A 27,851-nucleotide genomic window follows, 5' to 3' on the forward strand; every position below is an offset into this window, starting at 1 on the left:
AGAATAGTTGTAGGGATGGAGAACATGCTCACAGAGAGTAATGGAAAGAATTCAGGATTTTTATCTTAGAGAAAAGACTAACTTGTGGAGATATCATAGGTGTCCTTAAGTATTTAAAAGATTATCATATAGAAAAAGGATTAGTTTTTTTTCAGGTAAGCCTCATGAGGCAATGGTTTGATTCTTTGCATGGATGATTCCTAGACCAGCTAGCCCTAGTCTAGCCCTAGTCTCTCTATTAAGTTCCAGTTCTGCATTACTAACTGTATAATAAACATTTTCAACTAGATATACTGTAGGCATTTCATACTCAATATAAACTCTAAAGTTTATTATCTTTCTTCCTAAATTGACCCCTCTTCCTAACTTCTTTATATCTGTTGAGGTCATAGTCACCCTGGTTTATAGCTTCAAAGTTACAATCAATTTCTCCCTTCACTTGCCCTACATATAAGATTAGTTTGAAATTTTTTTGGAATCTATCTCTTTAATATCTGTAGTATCCATTCTCCCCTTTCCATTTGTATATAACTACCACTCTAGTTCAGGCCCTCATCCACAGTTTTCTAGTTGATTTCCCTACCTCAAGTCTTTTCCCTCTCCAATCCTTTCTTCAGAAAACTATCAAAGTTAATATTCCTAAAACATAGATCTGACTATGTCATTCTCCTGCTTAACAATGAGTTTTAGGGTTATTTAAAACTCTATAATTTGCTTGAACCTGGTTCAAATCCATTTCTCCAACTTTGTTATTCTTCTTTGTTAACTCTTTTATGAATGAATGTTCTTTACATAGAACATTACATTTTTTTTAGTCTTGCACCTTTACACAAGCTGTGCACCACCCCAAGAATGCATAATGCACAGAATCCTTAGAGTCTGCTAGTGTTCAATTTAAATATCATCTTTTACTTAAGACCGTCCTTTTCTGTCTCTCATTTCTAGCTGTTAATGTCTCTACTCTCCCCAAATTTCCTGATGTCTATTTTATCTATGGCAAATGTACTTTTAGTCTCCCTTGTTAGATTTTTTAAGCTCTGTAGTTCTACTTTCTTTGATTAATTGACTGAAATTGCAAGAAAACTGCTGTAGACTTGATGAAAAAAGGGACTTAATGAAATGATGAGAATTGTCCAAAACAGAAATGAGTTTTCTAAGAAGGGAATGGATTAGAATTTTTAAAGCAGTAGCTAAATGAACATTTGTTGATATTGTAGTTATTGTTTTAAAAGCATGGACCTAGGGACAGCTAGGTGGTGCAGTGGATAGAGCACCAGCCCTGAATTCAGGAGGACCTGAGTTCAAATCTGGTCTCAGACACTTAACACTTCCTAGCTGTGTGATCCTGGGCAAGTCACTTAACCCCAGCCTCAGGGGGGGAAAAAATGTACCAAGTACCATGGTCTCTGGGATCTTTTTCAACTCTTGGATTTTACACAATGACTACATTTGCCTATTGGTTGTTATGAGAGCAATACATTAATAATAGTTGAAGAAACAGCATTCTCCAATGAAAGTACATTTTTTATCTTTGCATTTCTAAAGGTGCTAAAATTTCAATTTAATTCCACAAATATCAATTAAGAGCCTATTGTATACATTAAACTATGCTAGTTATTCTGGGTATAAAGACAGATAAAAATTTGCTTCTGTTTTTTAAGGAGGTTGAAATCTGGCAGAGAGAGAAGACAAATACATAGAAAAATAGAACACAAGTTATTAAGCAATAATTTTATGGGATAGGTATGGAAGAAATGATCTGGGTAGAGCACGAAAAGCTTTATGTAAAGGACGACCCTTTAACTGAGTTTTAAAGAAAGGAATGTGGAAGGAGGATGGTTTTATGGGTGTGGGATAGTGCTTATAAAGGCCAAAACATGGATGAGGGCAAGACAGAATTAAGGATTAAGAAATAAGTCAATTTTAGTTAGTATTTAGAGATCATGAAGAAGAATAGTATATAATAAGAATAGAAAAATAAATTATCACATTATTGCATTAAGAAGATTATTCTGTCAAGCCTATTTTCAACATCATTTTTATAATTTTTTATAACCTTTATAATTTTGTCATTTTTATTTTTTATTTCTTTAGTTTTTTAATCTTTTTTTACAACCTTTTATAATTTTTAGTCATTTTTTCTTATGAAACATACAAAGTTAATGTGCTAACCCAAGAAACTTGTTTCTGCTTTGACTACAACTAAATGGAAGTGGTCCATTTATATAATAGAAGCCTGCTTTATTTAGCTTACCATCCCATCACTGCTATGTAATTTGATATCCATTTGAGAGAGAGCTTCAATCTTCCCAGAATTTGCTTTAATATGGACCCCTCTTGGTGCATCCATACTTAGGCTCCTTGTGGGAGATTCCAGCCTGAAAGTAAAAAAAAAAAAAAAAAAGTACTGAGCCAAAGACTAGTAAAACAACATTCTAGTAAAATTTATTTTAGTAGGGAGTTAATACAACCCTTACTTGTAATACAAAAATCAGGATCAATGATCTCTTCTTCAATAGTTCAGAAAAGTTTTGAAGAACCTTTTGCTTTTGGTCTAGATTTCAGAAAAAAAAATCAGACCTGAATCTAGTAGCAGAGAAAGTCAGCCCCCAGGACAGACAACGGTTATCTCAGTAGTAACGCTTCTCATAACTATAGGCATAAAATCTTACATACACACACAGAGCAAGTTTAATATTATAACAATTTAGTATCATAGATTTCTCAAACATCAACATTTCTATGATATTTTAAGGTTATTAAAATCAAATAAAGTTTGTTTCTATAAATAGTAATATTTCGGCTTGAAATTAACCCGGATTTCTTTTCACATTCATAACATAAAACATGTAATGATATATATTTAATAAATAAATTCCCTGTAAGAAATGGAAGATTGAAGAATGTAAATTGTATGTAAAATGAATGAAGAATTGTAAAAATGTAAATATAAGCTACCCAAGGGGAACTTTCAGCATTAGTGTCTTCAAAGCAGTGAAAACACATTGTACAATCTTATTTTAATATTGAATAATATCATATTATTTAATGACATATGAAACCAGATAGAAAAGGTCATCTGGGAAAACTTTTCTACAAATATTTTTAGTTAAAATGCAAAATCATGTTTGGAAAGAAAGACAGATCTTTAAGAAAATCAGAGAACATATAAAATGTTCATTTTAATATAAGAGTTGCAGCCTCTCAGTTTCAGATAATTCTCTGTTTGGATAGTTTTTTAGCTGGCAGGAATTACAGAGCCAGATGCACAGTCTAGATCACTTTGGAAGAATACACAGCCAGATGCAAACATCATAAATTTATTTGACTTGGTTTTAGATTTTTAATGAGATAGTGTTTACTCTGAAATTGTGCTTTCCATCTACCCCAAATCCTTGAAATCTTCTGGGATTGAAATAAAAATGGGCATGTTAGAGATGTAGCAAAGGCAAACACTGAATAAAAGCCTGAAACACATTGCACGTAGGGCAGCACATGGGATTTACTGGATTCATTGTATTGCCACAAGATGGCATAACTTGACTACTTGAAAGCTATTCTAACTCCTGCACTGTTAGCTCAGGGATTTGAGAAAAAAACTTTCACAATTTAGCTACGTTATTGTCATTTTCATAATAAGGGAAAGGATGAGGGCAAAGAAGAGAAAGGGAAGAAAAAAGGGAAAAAGAAACTGAGGAACTGAAAAAAAATTGTAAAGGTTTGTTGTTCAGTTGTGTCTAGTTCTTTGTGACTTCATTTAGGGTTTTCTTTGCAGGTACTGGAGTGACTTTTTATTTCCTTCTTCAGTTCATTTTACAGATGAGGAAACTGAGGCAAAAATATCTTGGCCAGTGGGGTCACCCAGGAAATATTTGAAGTCAAATTTCAACTCATAAAGAATTCTGGCTCCAGGCCCAGCGCTGTATTCACTGTGCCACCTATCTGAACCAACAAATAATTTATTTAAATATTATTATATTAAATAAATAAATTAAATTAAAGTATTTAAATAAATAAATATTAAATAAATATCAAAAAACTGTCATATCCTCTCTAAACCTCAGTTTCTTCATTAGTATAATGAGGATCCTGGAATAGAGGGTCTCTGAGGTTCTGTGAAGCTCTAGATCTAGATTTTGGTCCTTGCAAAATGATTCAGTGACAGCTGTTCTGAAAATAATTATAATTATAATAGTTAACATTTGCATAATGCTTTAAGTTTGACACAGTGCTTTGTGTATATTAACTTATTTGATTCTCAAAAGAACACTGTGAAGTAGATGCTCTTATTATTCTCTTTTTTTTAGATGAAGAAACTATCTGAGAACAGTTAAATGCCTTGCCCAGGATCACATACCTGCTGTGATTCCAATTTAGGCCTATATGCTCTGCTACCTAGGCTGACCCAATGTAAACACTTGTGATATTTGATTATTTTCACAGTCAAATCAGAATAATCATAAAATTGAAGCAAGTGTAATATCCTTTTCCCTCTTCCTATGTTCTCAAAACTTTTCTCTGAGAAAGTCACAAGGCAGCTGTCAAATTTTGCTGGTCAAGGTGGTGTTAAAGCTGTACAATGAGAACACCAACTTCGTTCTAAAAAATAGCATATATATGTATATGCCTAAATATATTAGAAAAGCATATTGCCCTGGGAAGGCTAAATTAAGAGAAAATGTGTTAATTTGTTGATACCCTCAGGAAACTCTGACCCTAAATCAGGACCAAAAACATTCATCTTATAACAAAACTCTTCAGTGTTAACTGATATCTATTAAACATTTGCTATAAAGTACTGAAAGAGATAGAGCCAATTAATCAATAAACAATCATTTAGTAAATGCTTTCTGTGTTAGGTTCTGGGGATACAGGGACAAAAACAAAATATTGACCACTTTCAGAGTGCTTCCATTCAGTCAATAATTCAATCTAAGTATTTGATTAAGAGAAATGACACATACACAAATTACTAGAGGTATCAGGAAAGGCCTTGCATAGGAAGTAGTACTTGAGTTGAATCTTGAAGTAAGAGAGTGATGAAGTGGTCATTTATTTCATGCATGAGGACAGTTTGTGCAAAGACTACAGGAGATCAAAAGTCATGTGGCAGGAGCAGCATCTGGACTGATTTGGTTGAATGGTAGCACACATAAAGGAGAATTGTTAAAGGAAAAGAAATAATTGCCTGAAAAGGTACTGTGCAGGGCACCAAAGAGAGGCTGCAGATACTAAGGGATAGTCCCTGTCCTCATGGATCTCATAGTTTCCTAAAGAGATATATGACACACAAATATAACTATATATATATATATTTATATATTCATTTATTACATGAAAAGTGCATAGGAGAGGTGAGAGTAAAATGTCATATGAAATATGAGGGGAAGGAGAATTACTGACCAATGGAATCAGGAGGAAGAATATTTAACAATATTGTTTAGATAATGGTAAAAATGACAACAGATAGAAAACTGGAGGATTTCTAAGTGTAGGGAATACCTATGAACCAGGTATTACAAAGTATGAGAGATTAGGAAGGAGAGAATTCCAGGCATAAGGGAAAGCCAGAACATTATCTTAAGTGGAAAAAACTATAGGACACAAATCAGCATGCTATTAATAATCTAAAGGGAATCTTTGTAGAGTTTTCATTCTAGCACTGCATTAAACTTTCTCGTTTTGAACTGCTATTATGAACTGTGATATCCATGTCTTATCTCCTTTCAAGTGGACAGGAATTTAATAGTGTGTAGATGGACTTGAATGTCAGGAGATTGTGGAGGAAGTTATAAAAAAGAGGAGGGGTGATTGTTTGATATATTAGAGAAGGAAAAGTGTATATACAAAGCTGGACATGGAGTAAGTAAGATCTGGGATCAAATCCCACTCCCACTCCCATTCCCATAGAGAAAAGCTATGTGACATTTCCCAAGTCAGTTATTTTCTTTCAGTTTTGGTTTCCTCATCTGTAAAATAATGGTAAGTATATTTCATATAATGGAAGACTATGATTATCCACAATACTTTGCAAAACTTAAAGTGCCATAAATGTCAGCTACTGGTATCATCATTATCACCACCATCATCATCTCCATCCTCATCATCACCATTGCCATCTCATTCAATCCCATTAGAAACTACTTGCTATACTGCTATTTTAATTTTGTACAGATTACTAGAAAGGTAGGTAAAATAATTGCTTTCTTCTAGTTGAATAAGAGGATGTGAGCTCATCCTCTGTAGACTCACAGAAACATCCTCAGTACAACTCCAATAGCAAATAGGAAAACAAGGGTGATTTTTTCCCCCTCTTCATGTTTCCCCATTATTTTGGATTCTTCAAAGTCTCAACATTTTGCAAGGTTTTTGTTCCATGTAGCTTGGAAATGAAGTATTTAAACATGTTTAAGTACATTGTCATTAAGTTTTTAATGGATTAATAATATGCCTGGGCAATTGTGGGCAATAGTTTAGTCAGTAACAATTTTCTAATTCTGGCATCATTTATTTGCTGAGATCTCTGGGATACATAGTTAAGTGTGAATTTGCAGTAAGGGATTTGTCATCTCTTAATCCAGGTATTTGATAGATGTTAATCTTTTCAACCTGTAGTTATGCACTACATAGTTTATACTGTTCGTAAATTAATCAACATTATTAGCAAGCCTAGGCTCCTTAAAGAGTTTTGGGATAATTTTAGGTTTCTAGGTGCTTGCATTGGATAGACTATTGAGCCTGCAGTCAAGAAGACCTGAGTTCAAATACACTTTCAGACAATTATTGGCTATGTGACCCTGAGCAAGTCAGTTAACTCTGTTTGCCTTAGTTTCCTCATCTATAAAAATATATATAAAGATATTGAAAGATTGACAGATGTGATTGTTAGGTCATTGCAGTGATCTTTATTTTTTAAATTTGATTTTTAAATTCTAATTTTAACAAAAAAGAGAACATTTCTATATAAAAAACACAAAGAGTATTATATTTAAAATTGCAAATCTGTTATAGCTTAGTTTTTAGAGAACATTTCTAAATACAAAACCTACAAAGAGTATTATATCTGAAATTGCAAATCTGTTAGATGTAGCTTGGATTTTTTGAGTACATATCTTTTTTTAAGAATAAAGAGAAGACAAAAGGAAGGAGTAAAATGAAAAATGGAAGGAAAGGGTAAAAGGAGAGAAGAAAAATGGAGAGAGAGGAATAATGAGGGAGAAGAAAGGAAGAAAGAAGAAAGAAGGGGAGAGAAGAAATATTATTTTTAAAGTTGTCTTGGTTTTTTGTGTTTTCTTTTTGAAATTCATTTTTTTCTCTTTGGAATATTAAAATACTTTAATCTGTCTTTTTTTTTGGGGGGGGGATGTAGGTGGGTAGAACCAAATCTTATCATGAGCTCTCCTCTCTCCCAAATTTCTTCTCTGCTAAATAAAGAAAAGTATAATCTTTGTTTCAAATAAGCATAGTCGATCAAACAAATCTAAACATTTGCCACCTTGAGTTCATCACTGCTCTATAACATGGTAAGTAAGCTTATATTGACAACAATTCTTGTCTTACAAAGTTCTTTTCTTCACAATATTGTTATTGTATAGATTATTCTGGGTCTGCTTACTTTTCTCCATATCAGTTCATTCCTACTTTCACTGAAACTGTCCCTTTAATCATATTTTATGCCATGCAATTTAATATATACAAAGTCATTCTCCAATTGATTCTTCTCAATAGGGAATAACTGATTGCTGTTGTGACCCCTGGGAAAAATGATTACTCAATATTAGTCTATGAGAGAGAAAGATGAAAGCTAGAAATAGTTTTAACACACACTCTGTATTTTAAGAAAGCCATTGCAGTAATTTTAGAAGAATGATCTTACAAATTAAAATTGTATTGGAGAAGTCAGTCCAAGTCTCAAAAATGAAATTATGACTTTATAAAGATAAGTAATTCCAATGAGAAATAATAATGAGAGGTTTAAAGACCTAATTGCATATGTACATAGGACTCACCAATCAACTTTGATTTCAAAGGTATGAAAGACACAGGCAAGGCAGATAACAAGAATAGAAACAAAAGAGTGTCATGGTCTTTTAGGAATATGATTAATCCTAAGATCACAATGTGTTGAGTTTGGTGAGGAAATAATAGCAAAAACTAGGGTGTATAGAAAAAAAGGAAGATATAAGATATAAGGAAAGACTCAGAAAGGTGATAATTGGTGTGATCACATCATTATTATCTGTTCAATCATTAACTTCCTTCTATTTTTTTTTTTTTTTTTTGGTCCAAGATAATATTCTCTGAATTAGGAAAGATAGAACACAGATGGCTAGTAAGGAGTTAATGCCAATTAGGGAAAAAAGTTGAGAGTACCTGTTCTCAATATATACAAGTCATCTTTCTCAAATAATTACATTTTTAGGTAATAAAAGTGATATTCAGATCTGGTACATAAGTTGTCAGTGATCTCTGAAAGACTATGGAGAATGGGAAACATAACAGTTACATCTGGATATTCTCTTAAGAGAAGATCTTCTGCAAATTGTAGGCCAGTGAGTTTGACTGTGATTCCCAGAAAAATTCTAGAATAGAGTAGTAAAAGATTCCTAAAGATCCAGAAAAGAATGTAATAATCACAAAACAATCAGCTTGACTTCATCAAGAATGGAACATTCTGGTCTAACTTTTATTTCATATTTTGATAAGAATTTTGATAAATGTGCATACCAGAGAAATTCTAGAGTTATAGTTCACCCAGATATTGGCAAAGCTTCTGATAAAAATCTGATAAAAATGCCTGTAGAGAAGTGGGAGAGATTTGGTGTAGATAATAATAGGTAAATTCAGACTTGTTTGAATGGCTGGATACAAAGAGTCATTCATGTTTACTGTCAGTTCAGAAGAAGGTCTCAAATGCAGTGCTTCATGGAATTGTGCTTGGTCTTGTGCCAATGAACAATTTTATTTGTAAAGGATGAAGGCTGTGTCCCATTTTTTTAAATTAAATTTGCAAGTGACAGAAAGTTGAGGGATACTACCTACAATGAATGACAAAGTCAGTAGTAAATTTAAAAAGATCTTGAGAATTAGATGAATTAATAAGAAAAAGATTAAATTCAACAGGAAAAATATAAATCTTATACTTGGATTCATTCCCCTTTATTGGTTTGGATTAAAAGACCATTGACATTCATTTCAACTCTGAAGTCCTAGGAACCAAAACTTTATAGTTAAGTGAGAATAATTACAGTTTTATACTTTGTTAAAAACATTTCTATGTTCTGTTAATATTTTCAAGTCACTTTTCCTTTGAATGAGGTAGTAAGAGAACAAATATTCTTATTTCCCTTTTTAAAAAGATGAAGCAGCTGGGACTTGGAAAAATTATCACTTATCTCTGTAGTGATAGGGTAGGAAGCATCAGATTTAGAATTCAAACCCCATTCTCCTAGTCCACATTTACCATTCTTTCTAATAAACCTTGCTGCCCTTTTTTTGTAGCACCTGACAGAGTCTAAGCCTTTCTAGCAAAGCTTTATATAATGCATGTCACTCCATGCCAGGATGTGACAATGGAGACAACTCAGGATAGGCTGCTAAAAAAAATCAGAAGGCTGTAGTTTTTGCTATTTGTAAAACTATATTCACGCTTACTTTAAAATAAATACATTCAGTTCCTTCCTTCAGTATTATCTTATGAACATTTCACCCTCTGTCTAGTGGAAAGGACAAAATGTTGTTTTCTCTAAGGCTGTGTATTCAACAGAGATGCTCAATTTTCTGCTTCATCCATGAAACCAATGCTAAAAGACAATAAAGCTCCCCAGCAGGTGGTAGCCCACATTTTCAGGCTTTCATCCCTTCATTTCATCTCATAGAGCTATATTTGGCTCTTACTGATCCATGTTAAGAGTGAAGCTGGGTTTGCAAATAACTTTTGCGTGCCGTAAACTAATCAACAAACATTTTGTAAGCACCTGTAATGTATGAAATTTGATGTCCCTCCCTGAATGAGGGGAAGAAGTTCAAGGCAGAGGTAGTCAGGAAATGGGAAGAATGTGATGGTTGTGAGAGATATAGCAAAGAAAGAATCAGCCTGCATGTGGGTAAGCATTAGAGAATAAGGTGTAAAACAGAGTTCTCAGTCTTTGGGCCTCAGAATTTTGTTTTGTTTTGAGTTTTTCAATTTTATTATAAATACAATCATAAGAGATCATTTTACTTGGGGTTCTTTAAGGAAGGAAAGAGTTCCTAAGTGTCATGCAAATGTGCATATGCACACGCTTGCACAAACACCCATCCCCACATACCCATCCTCATCCACCCATCATCAAAACCTCTCTCTCTCTGTCTCTCTCTCTTACACACACACACACACACACACACACACACACACACACACACACACACACACCCCAGAAATATAGAAGCCAGAGAGGAAGCCCAGCTTGGGAATGAGTATGATAAGTTCAGTTTTATAAGGAAAAAACATACATCACGCATTTGGAATTGTAGGACTGTAGCTAGGAAGAGTTATTAGGGCTGGAGGTATATAGAAGTCATCTTCATAAAAGTAATCAACTAAAACTATTGCAGTTGATAAAGTACCTACAAACATTAAGTGCCTAATAGATGTTTGTTGAATTAAATTGAATTTCAGAACTAAAATATGCTCAGAAGTTCAAGTGATGGGAGATAGCACTAAGGAGGGAATCTAGCACAGGGAAGAACAGACAATAGGGAACATATTCAGACTCATTTAATAGAAGGAACAGGAAAGCATCTGGGAAGTTTGGGCAGAGTTGCTAATTAGTAGACAAAATAGTGTCAGTGAAGGTGGCATTATGTATGTGGGTGAATAGGGGGAGAAAGGGAGGAGTAGCTAGCATCTGCGACATATAGCAGTAGGTAGTTTGGATGGACCAAGACCACTAGGTACCAGGACCCAGAGGGAGAAATCTAATATCTAAAAGGTATACGAAAGGAGAAGAGTATGGAAAGAGAATCAAGGCAAGGCAAGAGAGTCATTACTTATTGGAACTATTCCCAAGATAAGGATGACTTTTCAAGTGGCCAATTCTTGAGTCACAGATTCAGGGCTTCATATATTCCCCTTTTTCTACCAGCAAAATTAGTCACAAAGTATGAATGAATGTATGGATGAACCTACAGATAGGTATTACGTGGCTTTAGTGTAAAAGGTAAGAAAAATCAGGGAAGGTCAAAGAGTAAAGAAGGAATGAAGCAAATCCCTGTATTCAAAATGAAATTTTGTTGAAAAAGCTTTCATTTAGGAAGTAAAATGAGCCACCAAAGGATTTCAGAACCTTGGAATTTCAGAGCTGGATGAGATATGAAGGGTTTCAAGGAGAGAATGTCTAATGTTATAGAGAAGGTTAAGGACTAAGAAATTATATCATATTATAAGGTCATTAGTGACTTTGGAGAGATCAGTTTATTTAATTGGTGGAGTCAGAATCTCAGATATCAGAGGGAAAAATGTATTCTGAGGGTATTTAGCCTTATCCAGGCCATAGCTGACAAGTGGTAAATTAGTTTTTGCCTGAAGACCTCTGGTGGGGGAGAGCTGGATAAGAAGATTTTCCCCCCTCTCTTTATAATAAACCTTAATTGGCTTTTTAAAAACTGCCATTCCTTTTTCCTAATTTTTTTCTGAGTCAAAGCAGAATAAGTGCTCAATTCATCTGTGGAAGTCCCTAAAATATCTGAAGAGAATTATCACTCTAGGTCTTCCCTACTTCAAGATAAAGATATCTAGTTTCTTCTACTGATCTCCCTCTGGTATGAAGCTGACTCTGGAGTGAACAGCTGTGTGAACTGCAGATAGTTCATTACTGATCCAAAGTCCTCTTGTGAAGCTTATTCTATGTGGGGCTAGCCCAGGAAGTCTGAAACAGAAACTGATACCCTACACCTGTTCTCCCCCCTGTTTTCTAAAGAGTATTTCATATGTCTTAGTGAATTTAAGCATCAAAGTTTCATTAAGATGTGTGGGACATTGTTAATATTTCTGTGTGTGTATATATATATATATATACTAAATTATATGTACATATGCTTATACATTTATTCACATATACACATAAAATGTGTACATATAAACATATGCTTGTATATGTACTAATCTCTTTTCAGTTGAAATATTCTAGCTTTCTGTAAAAGAAATTAGAACTAAATATAGAAAATTTAAAGTCAAATTTAACCAGAATCAGATAACAAATTGTTTAGTTCTTCCACATTTCCAACCAATACATTAAAGATGTTTAAATCTTTTCTAGGTATTTTTTGGACAATGTCATATTTTTAGTTTTCATAGCCAAATGCTTAACCCACCTTTTCACCATATATGAGAAAGGTTAAATATTTTATTCTCAACTAATAGAAATGAAAGATTCTTTGAACAATGTTACAAAAATGTGTTTAACCATATATCTAACAAATTGATCATCATTTATATTACATATTTAGATCACATGATGCTAGAATTTTTCCTATAAAAATTGGTTTCAGCTTTCATGACTACTATTACATCTTAAATTACAAGAATGCGCAAAAGATTCAGAAACTGCCTAAGAGCCTAATAGTTTATAAACTAACTTGAATACTGATGTCTTCAATTTTTATGTTCCTGTTAAAATCAAGAATAAAGTGAATTAAATAATTTCCCAAACTTGCTCATATTCATTTTTAAATTAAGCATACAAAATATAATTAACCAATTACTTAAACAGGTTTTTTTTTTTTTTGGTGTTAACTTCTCATAACACTTAAAGATTATTAAAGTAAATACAATTAAACTTCAGAAAAATAAACATGGCTTAAGATTAATTTTCAATTTAGGAGAATACCAACTCTATGATGGCTAGGAAATGTTATTGTAATCTATCTCCCATAATCTCAATTCTTGTTTTATACAAATTAAATTCAATCTTAAGGATTTTACACAAATCACTCTCTCTTTGGTTGATGTCCACTAATCAGGACTTTTCCTTGAGAATGTCAGAATGTCAGCCCTTCCCCTGAGAACATCATAATATAGTATCTGCCAAGAAAAGGCTTTCAGTTCCTATGCACTGAGTTTAAGAGTATACATCAAATACAGCACAAGATTTATTTCAACCAATGGAAAACATGAACATTTCTTCAAGTTAATAATCAATCATGATAACTTTTTTCTCCATGTTAAATGAACTCAACTTCCCCCCAAAGAGTCATATAATCCTTGAAACTTAAAACGTTATCCTAAGATTATAATTTCTTCAAAAAGGGAAAGATTTGGGGCATCCCTGTAGAGTTAATTCTCTTCCAATTTACAGTATCAATGGAAGGTCAGGTCTAAGTTTGCTCTTTTGCAAAGTGTCTCTGTTCCTACACACTATTTGCCTCTAAGACCACATGATTCTTGTCCTAGTTTAAGAACTGAGCTACCTAGCAACTCTTATTTTAAGAATAGTAAGGATACTTAGTCCAGAATCTCCTCTCCTTGGATCTCCTTAGTCATTCTGTCATTGCCTTTCTATGCCTGCCACTTTTGGATTCCAGAGATTCCCTGATCCTCTCTCCCATCTGCATCTCTCAGTTTGTATCTCTAGTCATTGTCTCAATGGCTATGTCTGCTCTCTTTTATAATCTGTTTCCAAGGGTTATCACTCAGGTCATCATTTGGGATCAATGGTACAGCAACATTCAATGCAAAATTATTCAGTCACACATATGATCTGAAGAACTATCGAAGTCTCAAATTGAACATTAATGTTTACTCTTTATTTTAGAATACATCTTCCAACAAGTCTCATCATTTTACCTTGCTAAATTTACTGAGACTACTCCTAGACACCATCTCTATAAGATAGAAAAGTTTAATTTTTAGATTGATGTTAAATAGGAAATTTTTATTTCTTTATATAGCAAGTAAATACTATATGGTCATTCCAATTCAGGGAAAAACTAGATATTTATCATATGTAAATTTCTATATTTCAAAAAATCACTATATGATTAAATATATTTAACAATGCTATATAAAATTTAGCGCTTTTTTTGATGCTGAAGTTCACAGAAAACATTCTATGTACTACATAGGAATATTCAGTTTTTGACATCTAGACAATAAAAATAGATAAACATTGCCTTAATTCATTATACCAAATAAATGCTTATAGGTTGCCAGCACAACCATTCTTGATATTCTGTCTTTTCCTGGTTTTCCACTGACAAAAAAACCCTTCATTTTCTTAATTTGAGAGTGAAGTTATGATAGGAATGGAGTGATTCATTTTAATTCTTTGGGGCTTTTTCCTTTTGGGCAACATGGTTTTGAAGAAATTAAGACCTTTTTTTTTCTTTATTAAGTTGTATTTTTGCAGCAATTGACAAAAATGAATTTAATAGAGATAAGAGCTCCCAGAAAATTCCTATTACTAAGACACAAGATCATGTTCACACTGAGTGTAGTAGCCTGATGACAATTATGTTGTGTTTAAAAGCCTTAAAATGCTGACTATTGTGTTTGTTATTTTTTGTTATTATTATCTTATGATTCCAGTCTTAAAAAGTTGTTTCACATATGAAATCAAATGACTTGTACATTTGACAATTTGAATCAATTTTGTTTTAGTGAAGTGATTTCTGTTCTTCTCCTGTAGATTTTTGACCTATTTGTTAGTTACTTTGAGGATATTATTGATCATCTTCCTACTTTTAGCTGTCTCAGGGTGATGGGCTCTATTTTTTGTTAGTATTATTATTGTTAATATGGGGTTTTGTATGGGTACTTTCCAAATTTGCTACAGTTCATTTTTTAATTCCTGAAAGTGTACTTTAAGATCAGTATTGGATAATTGCTTAAACACATTCTTACCATTTAGCTTTGATTTCAGGATACCAATAAATCTCCTAACACATTCAGTTATAGCCTTCTCCTTGATATCTTTATGTCAGTATGTCTTGCTTAAAGGAAATCAAGGTATTTGTAGGTTTTGTCTTCATCCATTGGTTCGATACGATATCCAAATTCAAATTCAAAATCTTCATTGCTTTTGTTTGCCACATAAGTCCAAATAACATTCTGATATCTTTGGAGGAAGATTTCATGAAACTATTTAATTATTTTATAATCTAGTACTTTACATATGAATAATAAATACCTAAATGTAAGCTGCATAAGGGCAGTGACTAGTTAGATATATCTAGCACCTATCATAATTTTCTATAATCAGAAGACTCTTAAAACTTTGCTGAAATGAATTTGCTTCCCTATATTTGTTCTGGGAATTAGTCAGTCAATAAACATTTGTTAAACATCTGAAATGCATCGGACATTGTAATAAATTCTGGGAATACAAATATTAAAAATATAATCCTTGCTATGAAGGATCTTAAAATCTAATGGAAAAAGACAGTACATAAAAGGAAGTTGAAAAACTAGAGGAAGGAGGTACTCAGGACACAGGGATATCTAACCAAGTTTTTCTTATTCCATACTCATACATTTTATTTTTTAACATGTATAGAAATTCACACATTTCCATTCCATTTCATCTTCTTTGATTCAATACATTTTTCTAGATTGTTGGGATCTGTCGTCCAATATCTTAGCTATTTTTCCAAGCTTCATGTATATTATTAGTACACTAACACCTGCACTTTCATGCACATTATTAAAAAATGTTAAAATGGTTTAATGAGAAAATTTTACAATACCCTATGAAAAACGCCTTCCAAATTGACGCAGATTCTTCAGTGATTTCTCTTTGTGTCTGGTCATTTAACCAATTCAGAATTCATTTAACTATATTGTTCTATAATTTCTAAATCTTGACCACAGGCACAATATGAGACTGCTGAATTCTTTAATGAATTTCTGGTAAATTATACATATATGGCATTTTCTTTATCTTTTAGTCTAGAAACACTATCAAAAAAGAAAATGAAGTTAGTTTGGAATTACCTGGTTCTAATTAAACCATACTGGTGTTTTGTGATCATAATTTTGATTTTAAGTTGATTATAAACTTTAATATTATGTGGTAGAATTCTGCCAGAATAGAAGGCATGGCTTATAGTTTTGTAGACTTTGCTCATTTCATTTTTCTGAGAATCATGTTATTTTCCCTTTCTCAAGCCAGTGGCACATTTCCTATTCTCTTTATTTTTCTTTCAAAAACTACTGACACAGAAGCCACAATTGCCATTTATTTCAATTCCCTGGAATTTAGTTTACCTGGGCTAAGTGGAGTTACTGAAATACTCCTAATATCTTTTTTCTTATCTTGCATTTAAACTTCTTTTAAAATCTTTGTTCTTATTTTTCTAACCTAATGTTCATTTTCATTGAGAGAAAAAATGACTCAAAATATTTAAAACTAATTGGTTTCATGGACAAATATTTTATGTTATAATACTTGCTGGTGATTTCATAGATGTAGTATTCCTTCCATATTGGGGTATAAAAGTATTCAGGAAGGACTAGCTCCTGTATGGTAGGTATGAGGGCTTGCTGTCTCCTTTTCAGAGCTGTGACTTCAAGAAGTATAAACTGTCTTGACAGGTGGGCTAAATCAGGTTGAAGTTAACTATCAGGTCTCCAACCTCTTAATGATGGAAATGTTTATCTCAAGCATGTAAGGACTTCTGCTTGGAAGAATGAGCAAATAAGGACACTGTTTCAATGGGCATGAAGGCAACTGAAGCAAACACTGTGGAATCCTCAGAGCATGGTGAGATAATAAAGACACCAAAGTCATTCACTGCAATCTAGGATATCACCAGTCATCCTGATTTTTGTCTTGCCACTGAACTTTACTGACTATGGAAGAAGACTGATCCAAAAATGAATTCTATATCAGTAATAAATCCCTTTTGTTAACATTTAATAAATTTCACTTCTTGTGATCTTTTTTAATGCATGTATTTCTAGAGCTTTCCAATTCTTTTATCAAATACAGTCATCATGATATATCATCACGAAGCCTCTGTGTCACCAAGTCTTTTAGTTCTCTCATTCTTCATCTTTGGAATCATATTTTTCAATACAATTTTTGCTGTTCTCTCACATTTCTACTTTTGGATTTAAGTTATGAGATATCAAAATATGGGATTAAATTTGGTGGTTTATTGAGTTCTTTATAGAATTTTTCTTTTTCTTTCCTATAACAGATGTTGGTACATAATTCACAATTATTTTATGACTAATACTTTTTTGCAAATTCTTCCCATGAACATTGCAATACAATGATAAAATGATCCATAAAATAATGTTTCTTATTGCCTTTGGATATAGAATAATATTAATTTCTTCAATTCTTTTTTTGTTTTTTTTCAAGGAGGACCTTTGAACTATTCTGTCATTTAACTTTATTCTCTCTTTCTTTTTCACATATAATAATAATGTCAAGATTGAAATGACATCTACTTATTGGTCACTGGATAAGAATCTCATATTTAGAATATAAATCTCTATTAGTGTTTAGAGGTTTCAAAAACTGTGATCTGTAGACCATTTTCTCTCTTTTCTGTTGCTCTGTCACTATCAGTGTCACTGCAGAAGTAGAAGGTTTTGAAGGTTATTTGCTCTTTTTCTTGTTTGTTCCAAGGTTTGGCATAGCCAAATAATTTATTACCATGTGCCTAGAACCCTTAGTTAAGAATGATTGTTCACAAAAGTAGATAGAGTTTATTTCAGGGACCATCCTTAAAACATTTCCAAAATGGTAGTACCATCTAGGACTTGTGGTCCATTGATATAGATTTTGAAATACTTGAGTCACCTCTAGTCTTTGTTGAGGCTTTGAAGTGGGATTTGAAAGAGAAAACTCAAACAAAACAAAAGTTGAGTAATTCTGTTTTCTTTTCCCCATCTGCCACAAGATGTGATTCTATTATTTTTCTTTTTCCCATACAACTAAAAACAGCTCTTTCTGTTGTCCTTACAAAAATGAATGTCATCTCATTCTGACCTTTAGTGCTACTAACAGCTTTCATGTAGCATCATGACATATTTTTTGTAAAGAGCTGAAACTCTGAATTAGACAAAAGAGCACTTAAGGCTACCTATTCCATGTAAGACAATGGCTGTATAAGCATATGTTTGAATAAATGGCTCTTCTCACTGTTGGTGCTTGCTGAATGTTTGGCAGAAAGATGATCGTAGGCAAGGATTGGAGGGTGGAGGGAGAGAAATGAGAGGACGAGGAGGAGAGAGGCTAGAGACTCTGGACTCCAGAATCCAGGATTCATCTTTGGCAAACCACATGGCAGCTTGCCTGCCTCCTTCACTTGTACCCCTAAAGACCAAGGACTTTGATTTATCCTGACTCTGGCTGACCCTGAGGCCCTCCAGAGAGCTAGCCTGTACTTTATAACATTTTCCTTCCTGCTATATTTCTTTCCCTTGTTTCCATATTCTAAAAATTTCTTTTTAAAAATCTAAATTGTTTGATGTATTCTATGTGTTTGTCTCTTTAGAGAGCTCTCCCTTTTCTTTTTTGTTGGAATTGTTTCTAATTGTTCTTCCGATAGAAAAGGACTTTGTTCTTGAGGATTTCCCATTTCTCTTGAACTCAATTCTTCTACAGACTTTTAAGCCATGGTATCATACTTATTCTTTCACTGAATCTTTTCTTATTTTCCTTACTAAAATCTAAAGTGCATATGAGACTATATCTCACTATCTTCTCCTTTACTAACATGCTTTAAGATGGAGTAGTCATTTTTCCCCAAGGATTTTTGTAATTTCTATTTAAACAAGTGGCTCTTACTTGGAATGGTCAAAATAAAAGTAATCATTCATCTCATCTTTTCCTCTAATATTTGAAAGATGAAATAACTATTAAGGCAAGTTAATAATTTATAAAGCTGTTTGGCAAAGATTTTCAGCTAATATTGAAATACATAAAATGTGTCTCATTACTGCTACAGTATGCTTCCAGGTAGATGAATCAAATATAGAGTTGGAAAGCTAAATTGCCTCTGCATAGGGAGAATGCAGATATTAACTATATTCATTGATCTATTTAAGAAAATAATTGTCCTTTTAATTCTACTTCAAGAATAATAGGTTCTAGATACAATAAGTTAAACCTATGTTTACATGTTATAAATAATAATGGGAAACCCATCACACTGACAGGAACACAGACTTCTGTTGATGAAGTGAATGCTTAAGTTCTTTGGACTCTGTTCCCCTAATTTTCTGTCTCTTTTTTTTTCTGGGAGGATAGAAGACTTGCCCACAGTATTCCAAACTTTTAATTGAGATTCATTTCCTTAGTATGCTTCATTCTGTAAGGCCTGGTATTACAGCAATTACTGTAGGTCAGAAGTTTTCATTCTTTTCTTATTTCTGAGGAGTACCTCTCTTTAGGAAATGGAATCTTCTGATACTTTAACTTTTGCAGAATATAATGGGCCAGAATATATTTCATTTAGTAATTGAATTTAGCAATAATAATAAAACAATAAACCAATTCTATAAGTAATCTGAATTAAACACTTGGTAATTTCCAAGTGCTATTCCTATTTCGTAAAATAATTTCAAATTTACTAATTATTTTGTAATTTCTAGCAATTGACTACTCACTAAAAGTTATATTAGGCAAAATACCAAGTAACAGGGGGTTAGGAAGCAATTGAACAAAAGTAACCTTTATCCTTAGTCGGTTATTTAAGCTAGTATGAAAGAAGTTCCTGAAATAATTTCTTTATATTCTTTGACTATATTGTGAATAGTCTTTGAATATATTGTGAAAAATAATTTAGGCCACATTAAGCAAAGGCAATGTGGACTTTGAATTGTTCTAATAAACACTGAGTATAACATTTTTAGCATAGTCTTTCTTGCTTTTAGACATTAAATCTATTTTATTTTATTTTAAAGCTATTAATAGAACAAGCTATTAATCAACTCCCTAAGAAAAAATCCCCAGGACCGGATGGATTTACATGTGAATTCTACCAAACATTTAAAGAACATTTAGCCCCAATGTTATGTAAACTATTGGAAAAAATAGGAAATGAAGGTACCTACCAAACTCCTTTTATGACACAGACATGGTACTTATACCTAAACCAGGTAGGTTGAAAACTGAGAAAGAAAACTATAGACAAATCTCCTTAATGAATATTGATGCTAAAATCTTAAATAAGATATTAGCAAAAAGACTACAGAAAATCATCCACAGGATACTACACTATGATCAAGTAGGATTTATACCAGGAATGCAGGGCTGGTTTAATATTAGGAAAACTATTAGTATAATTGACTATATTAACAACCAAATTAACAAAAACCATATGATCATCTCAATAGATGCAGAAAAAGCATTTGATAAAATACAACAACCATTCCTACTAAAACACTTGAGATATAAGAATAAGTGGACTATTCCTTAAAATAATCAGGAGCATATATTTAAAACCATCAGTAAGCATCATATGTAATGGGGATAAACTGGAACCTTTTCCAATAAGATCAGGAGTGAAACAAGGTTGCCCACTATCACCATTATTATTCAATATTGTATTAGAAATGCTAGCCTCGGCAATAAGAGTCGAGAAAGAGATTAAAGGAATTAGAGTAGGTAATGAGGAAATCAAACTATCACTCTTTGCAGATGATATGATGGTATACTTAGAGAACCCCAGAGATTATAATAAAAAGTTATTAGAAATAATTCACAATTTTAGCAAAGTTGCTGGATACAAAATAAATCCACAGAAATCTTCAGCATTTTTATACATCACCAACAAAGTCCAACAGCAAGAGATACATAGAGAAATTCCATTCAAAACAATTGTTGAGAGTATAAAATATTTGGGACTCCATCTACCAAAGAAAATTCAGGAATTATATGAACAATACAAAACATTTGCCACAAAAATAAAGTCAGATTTAAATAAGTGGAAAGACATTAAGTGCTCTTGGATAGGCTGAGAAAATATAATAAAGATGACAATACTCCCTAAACTAATATATTTATTTAGTGCTATACCAATCAGACTCCCAAGAAACTATTTTAATGACTTAGAAAAAAATAACAATAAAATTCATATGGAAGAACAAAAGGTCAAGAATTTCAAGGGAATTAATGAAAAAAAAAGTCAAATGAAGTGGCCTAGCTGTACCTGATCTAAAACTATATTACAAAGCAGCAGTCACCAAAACCATTTGGTATTGGCTAAGAAATAGACTAGTTGATCAGTGGAATAGGTTAGGTTCACAGGACAAAATAGTGTACAACTATAGCAGTCTAGTGTATGACAAACCCATAGATCCCAACTTTTGGGATAAGAATTCATTATTGACAAAAACTGTTGGGAAAACTGGAAATTAGTATGGCAGAAATTAGATATGGACCCACACTTAACACCATATACCAAGATAAGATCAAAATGGGTCCACGATTTAGGCATAAAGAATGAGATCATAAATCAGAGGAATATAAGATAGTTTACCTCTCAGACTTGTGGAGGAGGAAGGAATTTATGACCAAAGGAGAACTAGAGATCATTATTGATCACAAAATAGAAAATTTTGATTACATCAAATTAAAAAGCTTTTGTACAAACAAAACTAATGCAAACAAGATTAGAAGGGAAGTAACAAATTGGGAAAACATTTTTACAGTTAAAGGTTCTGATAAAGGCCTCATTTCCAAAATATATAGACAACTGACTCTAATTTATAAGAAATCAAACCATTCTCCAATTGATAAATGGTCAAAGGATATGAACAGACAATTTTCAGATAATGAAATTGAAACTATTTCCACTCATATGAAAGAGTGTTCCAAATCACTATTGATCAGAGAAATGCAAATTAAGATAACTCTGTGATACCACTACATACCTGTCAGAATGGCTAAGATGACAGGAAAAAATAATAATCAGTGTTGGAGGGGATGTGGGAAAACTGGGACACTGATGCATTGTTGATGGAGTTGTGAAAGAATCCAGCCATTCTGGAGAGCAATTTGGAACTATGCCCAAAACGTTATCAAACTGTGCATACCCTTTGATCTAGCAGTGCTACTATTGGGCTTATATCCCAAAAAATACTAAAGAAGGGAAAGGGACCTCTATGTGCCAAAATGTTTGTGGAAACCCTTTTTGTAGTGGCTAGAAACTGGAAAATGAATGGATGCCCATCAATTGGAGAATGGTTTGGCAAATTATGGTATATGAATGCTATGGAATATTATTGTTCTGTAAGAAATGACCAACAGGATGAACACAGAGAGGCTTAGAGAGACTTACATCAACTGATGCTGAGTGAAATGAGCAGAACCAGGAGATCATTATACACTTCAACAACAATACTGTATGAAGATGTATTCTGATTGAAGTGGATATCTTCAACATAGAGAAGATCTAATTCAGTTCCAGTTGATCAATGATGAACAGAATCAGCTACACCCAGAGAAGGAACACTGGGAATTGAGTGTAAACTGTTTGCACTATTGTCTTTCTACCCAGATTACTTTTACCTTCTGATTCCAATTCTTCTTGTGCAACAAGAAACTCGGTTTTACACACATATATTATATCTAGAATATACTGTAACACATGTAACATGTATGGGATTGCTTGTCATCTAGGGGAGGGGATAGAGGGAAGGAGGGGAAAATTTGGAAAAGAAGTGAGTACAAGGGATAATGCTGTAAAAAAATTACCCATGCATATGTAATGTCAAAAAATTATAATTATAAAATTAATAAAAAAGAAATTAAATCAGCTCCATCTTGAATGATAGTAATTATTTTCTCATTTTCCCCCTATTCTCTTCAAAATAACAAATTTTTAGTTATCCAAAATATCCCAAAGAAGTATTTTTGTTCAGTTGTTCACTAATATCCAGCTCTTTGTTGACCCTGTAGGCCATAGCATGCCAGGCTTTTCTGTCTTCCACTATTTCCCAGAATATCCTAGCTTATATTAATTGCTTCCATGATTCTATTTATCCATGCCATCCCCTTTTCATTTGGCCTTCAGTCTTTCCCAAAAAGGAGCTATTTTTCCATTGAGTCTTGACTTCACATTATGTGGACAAAGTTTTTAAGCCTCAGCATTTTAATAGAGTTAATTTCTTTAAGTATTGATTTATTTGATCTCCTTGCTATTACCACAATTTGAAAGTATTGATTCTGTGATGTTCAACTTTTCTTATAGCTCAATTCTCAAAGCTATACATTGCTCCTGGAAATATCATAGCTTTGACTGCATGGACCTTTGTTGGCAAGGTGATATCTGTAATATGCAAATTAACTGGTCAAAATAATCGAATCCATTGACATACAAAAAGGACAAATTTTAACAACTTTAAAATATTAAATATGTAACTTCTTTCTTTTTTCTAGAATTTTTTTGTTTTTTGCATAATTTGGCATTGAATTAAAATTTTGACAGATATTCTTTAATTTTCATCATGAAACTTAACCTTCATTATATTGGATATTAACTATACCTTTGACAAATAGTTAATTTTTCCAAGTCTAACCTTATTTGTCCCATGTTTAGCCCAATTTTTTTCCTGAAGCAATTGGGGTTAAGTGACTGTGCCCAGAGGTACAGAGCTAGTAAGTGTTAAGTATCTGAGACCAAATTCCAAATCAGATTCTTCTGACTCCTTGCCATTAGTTATCCTATAACTCCTGACTTTTCATTGATGTTTTAAGTCAGATGAGTATCTAGACTACTGAAACATATTTATCTGCATCTTTTAAATACAATTGTTAATATTCTGTGTCATATTATGTGATCTATGGCCACTTTGCAATATTTTATCTTTATTCATTTGGGAATTTCTATAGCTTCAGAACAATTTTGCTTCTCAATAAGTCAATATATTTATCAGAGTTTGTCATTCTAGGCCCATTCGAAGTAATTAAACTTCAATACACTTTTGGGTAGATATTTTCCACCCATCATCGTAAATATGATGAAAATGCTCAATACTTATCAGGTTCACCAGGTAAGGTATTCATTCCTTATGATAATGACTTTGGTACAGCTTTGAATAAAAAAAAGTGAGTTTCTTCAGTAAAAATTACTTTTTGTACCCCCTGAAACTTTAGTACTCTAGTGTTTGTATTGTCTTGTGTTTTATTCATAACAATGGTTGGCAATTCCATTTTTTAAAAAATCAAGCTTTTTACTATTCTTCCAAATTCAAGATGTCCATGTCATACTCCAAAGGAATCAGTAACAATCCCTCCATCTGGTATGTTCCCTTGAAGGTCATGGCTTATTTTCAGAGGATTAATTAGACTGTTTTCTAGTAATTGTTTATCATTTTTGCAGGTTTTTTTGTTTGAACTATATTTTCCTTTGTATTTTGGTGTGGCTAATTCTTCAATGTAGACTTGAATGATCCTTGAAATAACTAACTTCTCCACAATAACAGCCAGTATAATATCTCTACCAGTAACTGAAGAATCCTCTTAAAGAGTTACATGTTTTGCCCATTTTCTTGGAGTAATATCCCTTCTTACACACCAAGGGATTAAAAACACAGCTTAAAAAGAGCAATACAATATATGCACATCATATGAAATCTAATTAATATTTTTTAATGAGAAAAAAGGAGTTCAATTTCATCTGGTCAAGTGCAGGTGTTCTGAGAAAGCAGAAGCATGATACACATGACCATTGCTATCCCAAATGAAAACTATTCTAAAGTTATTGCTTTTCCTAAATAGTTTTCATACCACTTCAAGCAGTCTAGAAATTAGTTATTTCCCTTCACATCACTGGTGAGTTGTCATAGTGTCCATTTAGATTCAATCCCTATAATCAAAATGATTTCAGAATTTGTAGACCTGTATATTTATAGATTTTAGGGATCTATGATCTCATAGTTGTACATCAATGCAGAACTCAAACCTTCCATATTCATAGGATTATGAATTTAGAACTGGGAGGAAGCTTGGAGATCACTTGTTCTAAAGTCCTCATTTTATGGATGAGAAAACTCACAAATGAGAGAGTATAAGTGCCTTGCTCAGGATTGCATAGCTGATAGATATCTCTTTTCTTATTTTTGTAAATCTTGCTCATTTCCATAAATTCTTCAGTGATGGTCTACACAATATTATATTCTGAAGGCTTTCTTCTGGTACTTTAAAAATGTCATTATCCTATTCTGTCATTCAATGATTACTTTACCTTCTTTGGCTATGTCTTCCATGATGTTGTTTACACTACTTATTCCATGAAAGTCAGCACTAGCAATGTGCCAACCAACATCCAACATTTATCTTTGTAACTTTCCCTCTGAGTTGCTTGAAAATTGGTTTCTTCTAGTCCATAATTTGCAGCTAAACAACCTCACCAGAAGAATCTATATTTAAAAGATGTTTTAAGACCTGGGACTAGTTCATGGTTATTGAAAGTTATGCACAGTGTTTTGAATGCAATTTTTTCTTCCTATTCAAATTTGGGTCATCTCCTTGTCATCTGCCATAACTGTGTATACTGCTGGACCAACTTAAGGCATCGCCTGTCTACTTGTATGCCATAAAATGATTCGCAGAGTCATATAGGGCATTCTTTTTACCTTTTTTTTTTCTAGATTGGATTAATAAACTGGTTTTTCATTAGTGATCCTAGATTTTATCAAGGATCTACAAAATAAATTATACTTATGTATATAGTTACTAAATGATTTACAAGTTGTAAATTATTTTTCAATTCAAAAACAGCTCTTCAGTTTGTAGGTATTGTATTTGTAATATTCTTTGTAGTTATCACTTTGTCAACTAGCACTTAAGAATGTACTATATATACCAGGTACCATGTTTAGCACTGTGGATACAAAAAAATGCAAAAGACAGTCCCTCAAGGAACTCAAGACAGACAACATGCAAATAACTATGTGCAAATAAGATGATGCATATAGGATACATTGAGGGTAGTCTCAGCAGGAAGACATAAAGATCAAGGAGGACTTGTAAAAGTTTTTTTCAGAAGAAGCTGAGACTTGAAGAAAGCCAAGGAAGCGGGGAAGCAGAGGAAGGAGATCATTCCAATCCTGGAGAACAGTTACCAAAAACACTAAAATTTGAAAGATGGGGTGAGGAACAGCAAGGAGGCTAGTATCACTAGATCAGAGAGTACTTGTAGGACAGAGAGTAAGGGATAAAAATACTTTATCCACAGCACCTATCAAAGTACCTGGTATGTAGTAGGTGCTTAATAAATAGTTTTTGTTTAACCATTATCTTAATTTTTTTGGAAGAGAAAACTGAAACTCCAAAAGGTTAATTGTACCTGCCTGTGGTCAGAGATCTGAGAAATTTAAATTAAATCTTCTTATTTTCCAATTATTTTTCCATTGACTCTTTCCCTTCTCTTGCTCACACCTGACGAAATCTCAAATAATCTGTTTATAATTTCTATGACTTCAAATCTTTCCTCTGCAATACTGTAATTAGCTAAGCTAGTGCTTGGACAGCAGACTTGGTTTGTCCCTGCAGCTGTACCAGAAACTTTATTAGCATTAGAGAAACTATCTGGGTTTAGGCTATATTGGCATAGCTTCTGAGAACTTAGAATTACCTGTGTCCCACAATGAGATATCAGGGTAGTGTTTTGTGGAGGGCAGAATTCTAGAATTAGACTTAGTACTTTTGTCCTATAGATTGATAGACCGTCCTTGTGTTTCTCCCATATACTATTTTGTTTTGTAACCACTGTCATTCCAGTCCTAGGTAGCTAGCTAGAGAGCCTCTAGGTCTCAGACTAATCTTAACTTATTTTTTATATCACTCCTGTTTCATTTTATAAAGTCTCATACATAATAAGCATTTAATAAATGTTTGGGAAATGAATGAATACTGACAAGTTAGGATTCTTTCTATATCATCATTTCAAGTGATCAACCAGCTTGAGTACTTCCATTGACAGAGAACTCATTATCTCATGGCTGTAACTCACTTTATTTTTGGATCAGACACTTGAACTTAGAATTTTTTAATCATTTAAATTCTCTTTGGGCTCTCAATTAAGAAAAAAAGGCTTGTCTTAACAAATGATCCTATTGGAACCTATTGCTCATCACAATCTTGCTAAATTCCAATGTCCTACATTCATTCCTCTCCCATACAAAACAAACCATAACATTGGTACAGAGTGTAAGGTGTATTTTTTTAGCATGCTCTCTATTTTGATATGGCTAATACTAGAGTGCTAAGAAATTATAAACATATATAGACTGACTGGAAAACCTAAAAAAAGATTGAATGTTTTGCACATAGCATTCTTTCTTTTTAAGCCCTGATGATTTAATCTTAGTGATGCACCTGTTTCCCAAAATTTATTTTTGTCCTCTCTTTTGTGTTTAACATCCTACAGAGTAGCTTTCTTCCTAGTGTCTCATAAATATGAAGTAGTCACCCCAGATGTGACATACTGAAGATAATGACTAAAAATGGATAGTTATACTTAGCATTTCTGAAGGAGAGTATAGTGTGTAACCTTGAAAATAAAAATAAATACTCCAAATTTATTAGATCAACCTCATTTCTATTTAGTTCTCATTACATTTGCCTTGGATGAGTAGGCACATAGCTACCTCCATGGCTGCTTGAGGCTCTCTGCCCAATTCAACTGCATTACTAGCTATCAGTTTATGGGCTGATTATATCTAGAGGTGATTTGGCTTTAAATATCTTTTCCCCCCACAATGTAATTTTTTAGTTGCCATGAGATGAAAGCAGGTAAAACTAGTAAAATAATAAAGAAGTAGCATACTATAGAGTAGCCAAGCCAAGATTTTGTTAAAAAACAAACAAAAAAAAATCTTTACAAGCTTAAATCTGCCCCCCAAACCCAAT

The 27,851-nt window shown here is 32.9% G+C and overlaps 1 protein-coding gene across 5 annotated transcripts in view; it reads right to left on the bottom strand.

Annotated features, from left to right (window-relative positions):
• Positions 1-27,851, bottom strand: part of SGCG (sarcoglycan gamma) — a 307,721-nt gene that overhangs the window by 6,435 nt on the left and 273,435 nt on the right. For all 5 annotated transcript variants that reach the window (XM_074303664.1, XM_074303665.1, XM_074303666.1 and 2 more), the window contains exon 7: positions 2,255-2,378. In XM_074303664.1, the coding sequence (XP_074159765.1) occupies positions 2,255-2,378 (124 nt within the window). The remainder of the gene's footprint in view (positions 1-2,254; positions 2,379-27,851) is intronic.

The sequence above is a fragment of the Sminthopsis crassicaudata genome, chromosome 3 (assembly GCF_048593235.1).
Source record: "Sminthopsis crassicaudata isolate SCR6 chromosome 3, ASM4859323v1, whole genome shotgun sequence".
Taxonomy (NCBI): domain Eukaryota; kingdom Metazoa; phylum Chordata; class Mammalia; order Dasyuromorphia; family Dasyuridae; genus Sminthopsis; species Sminthopsis crassicaudata.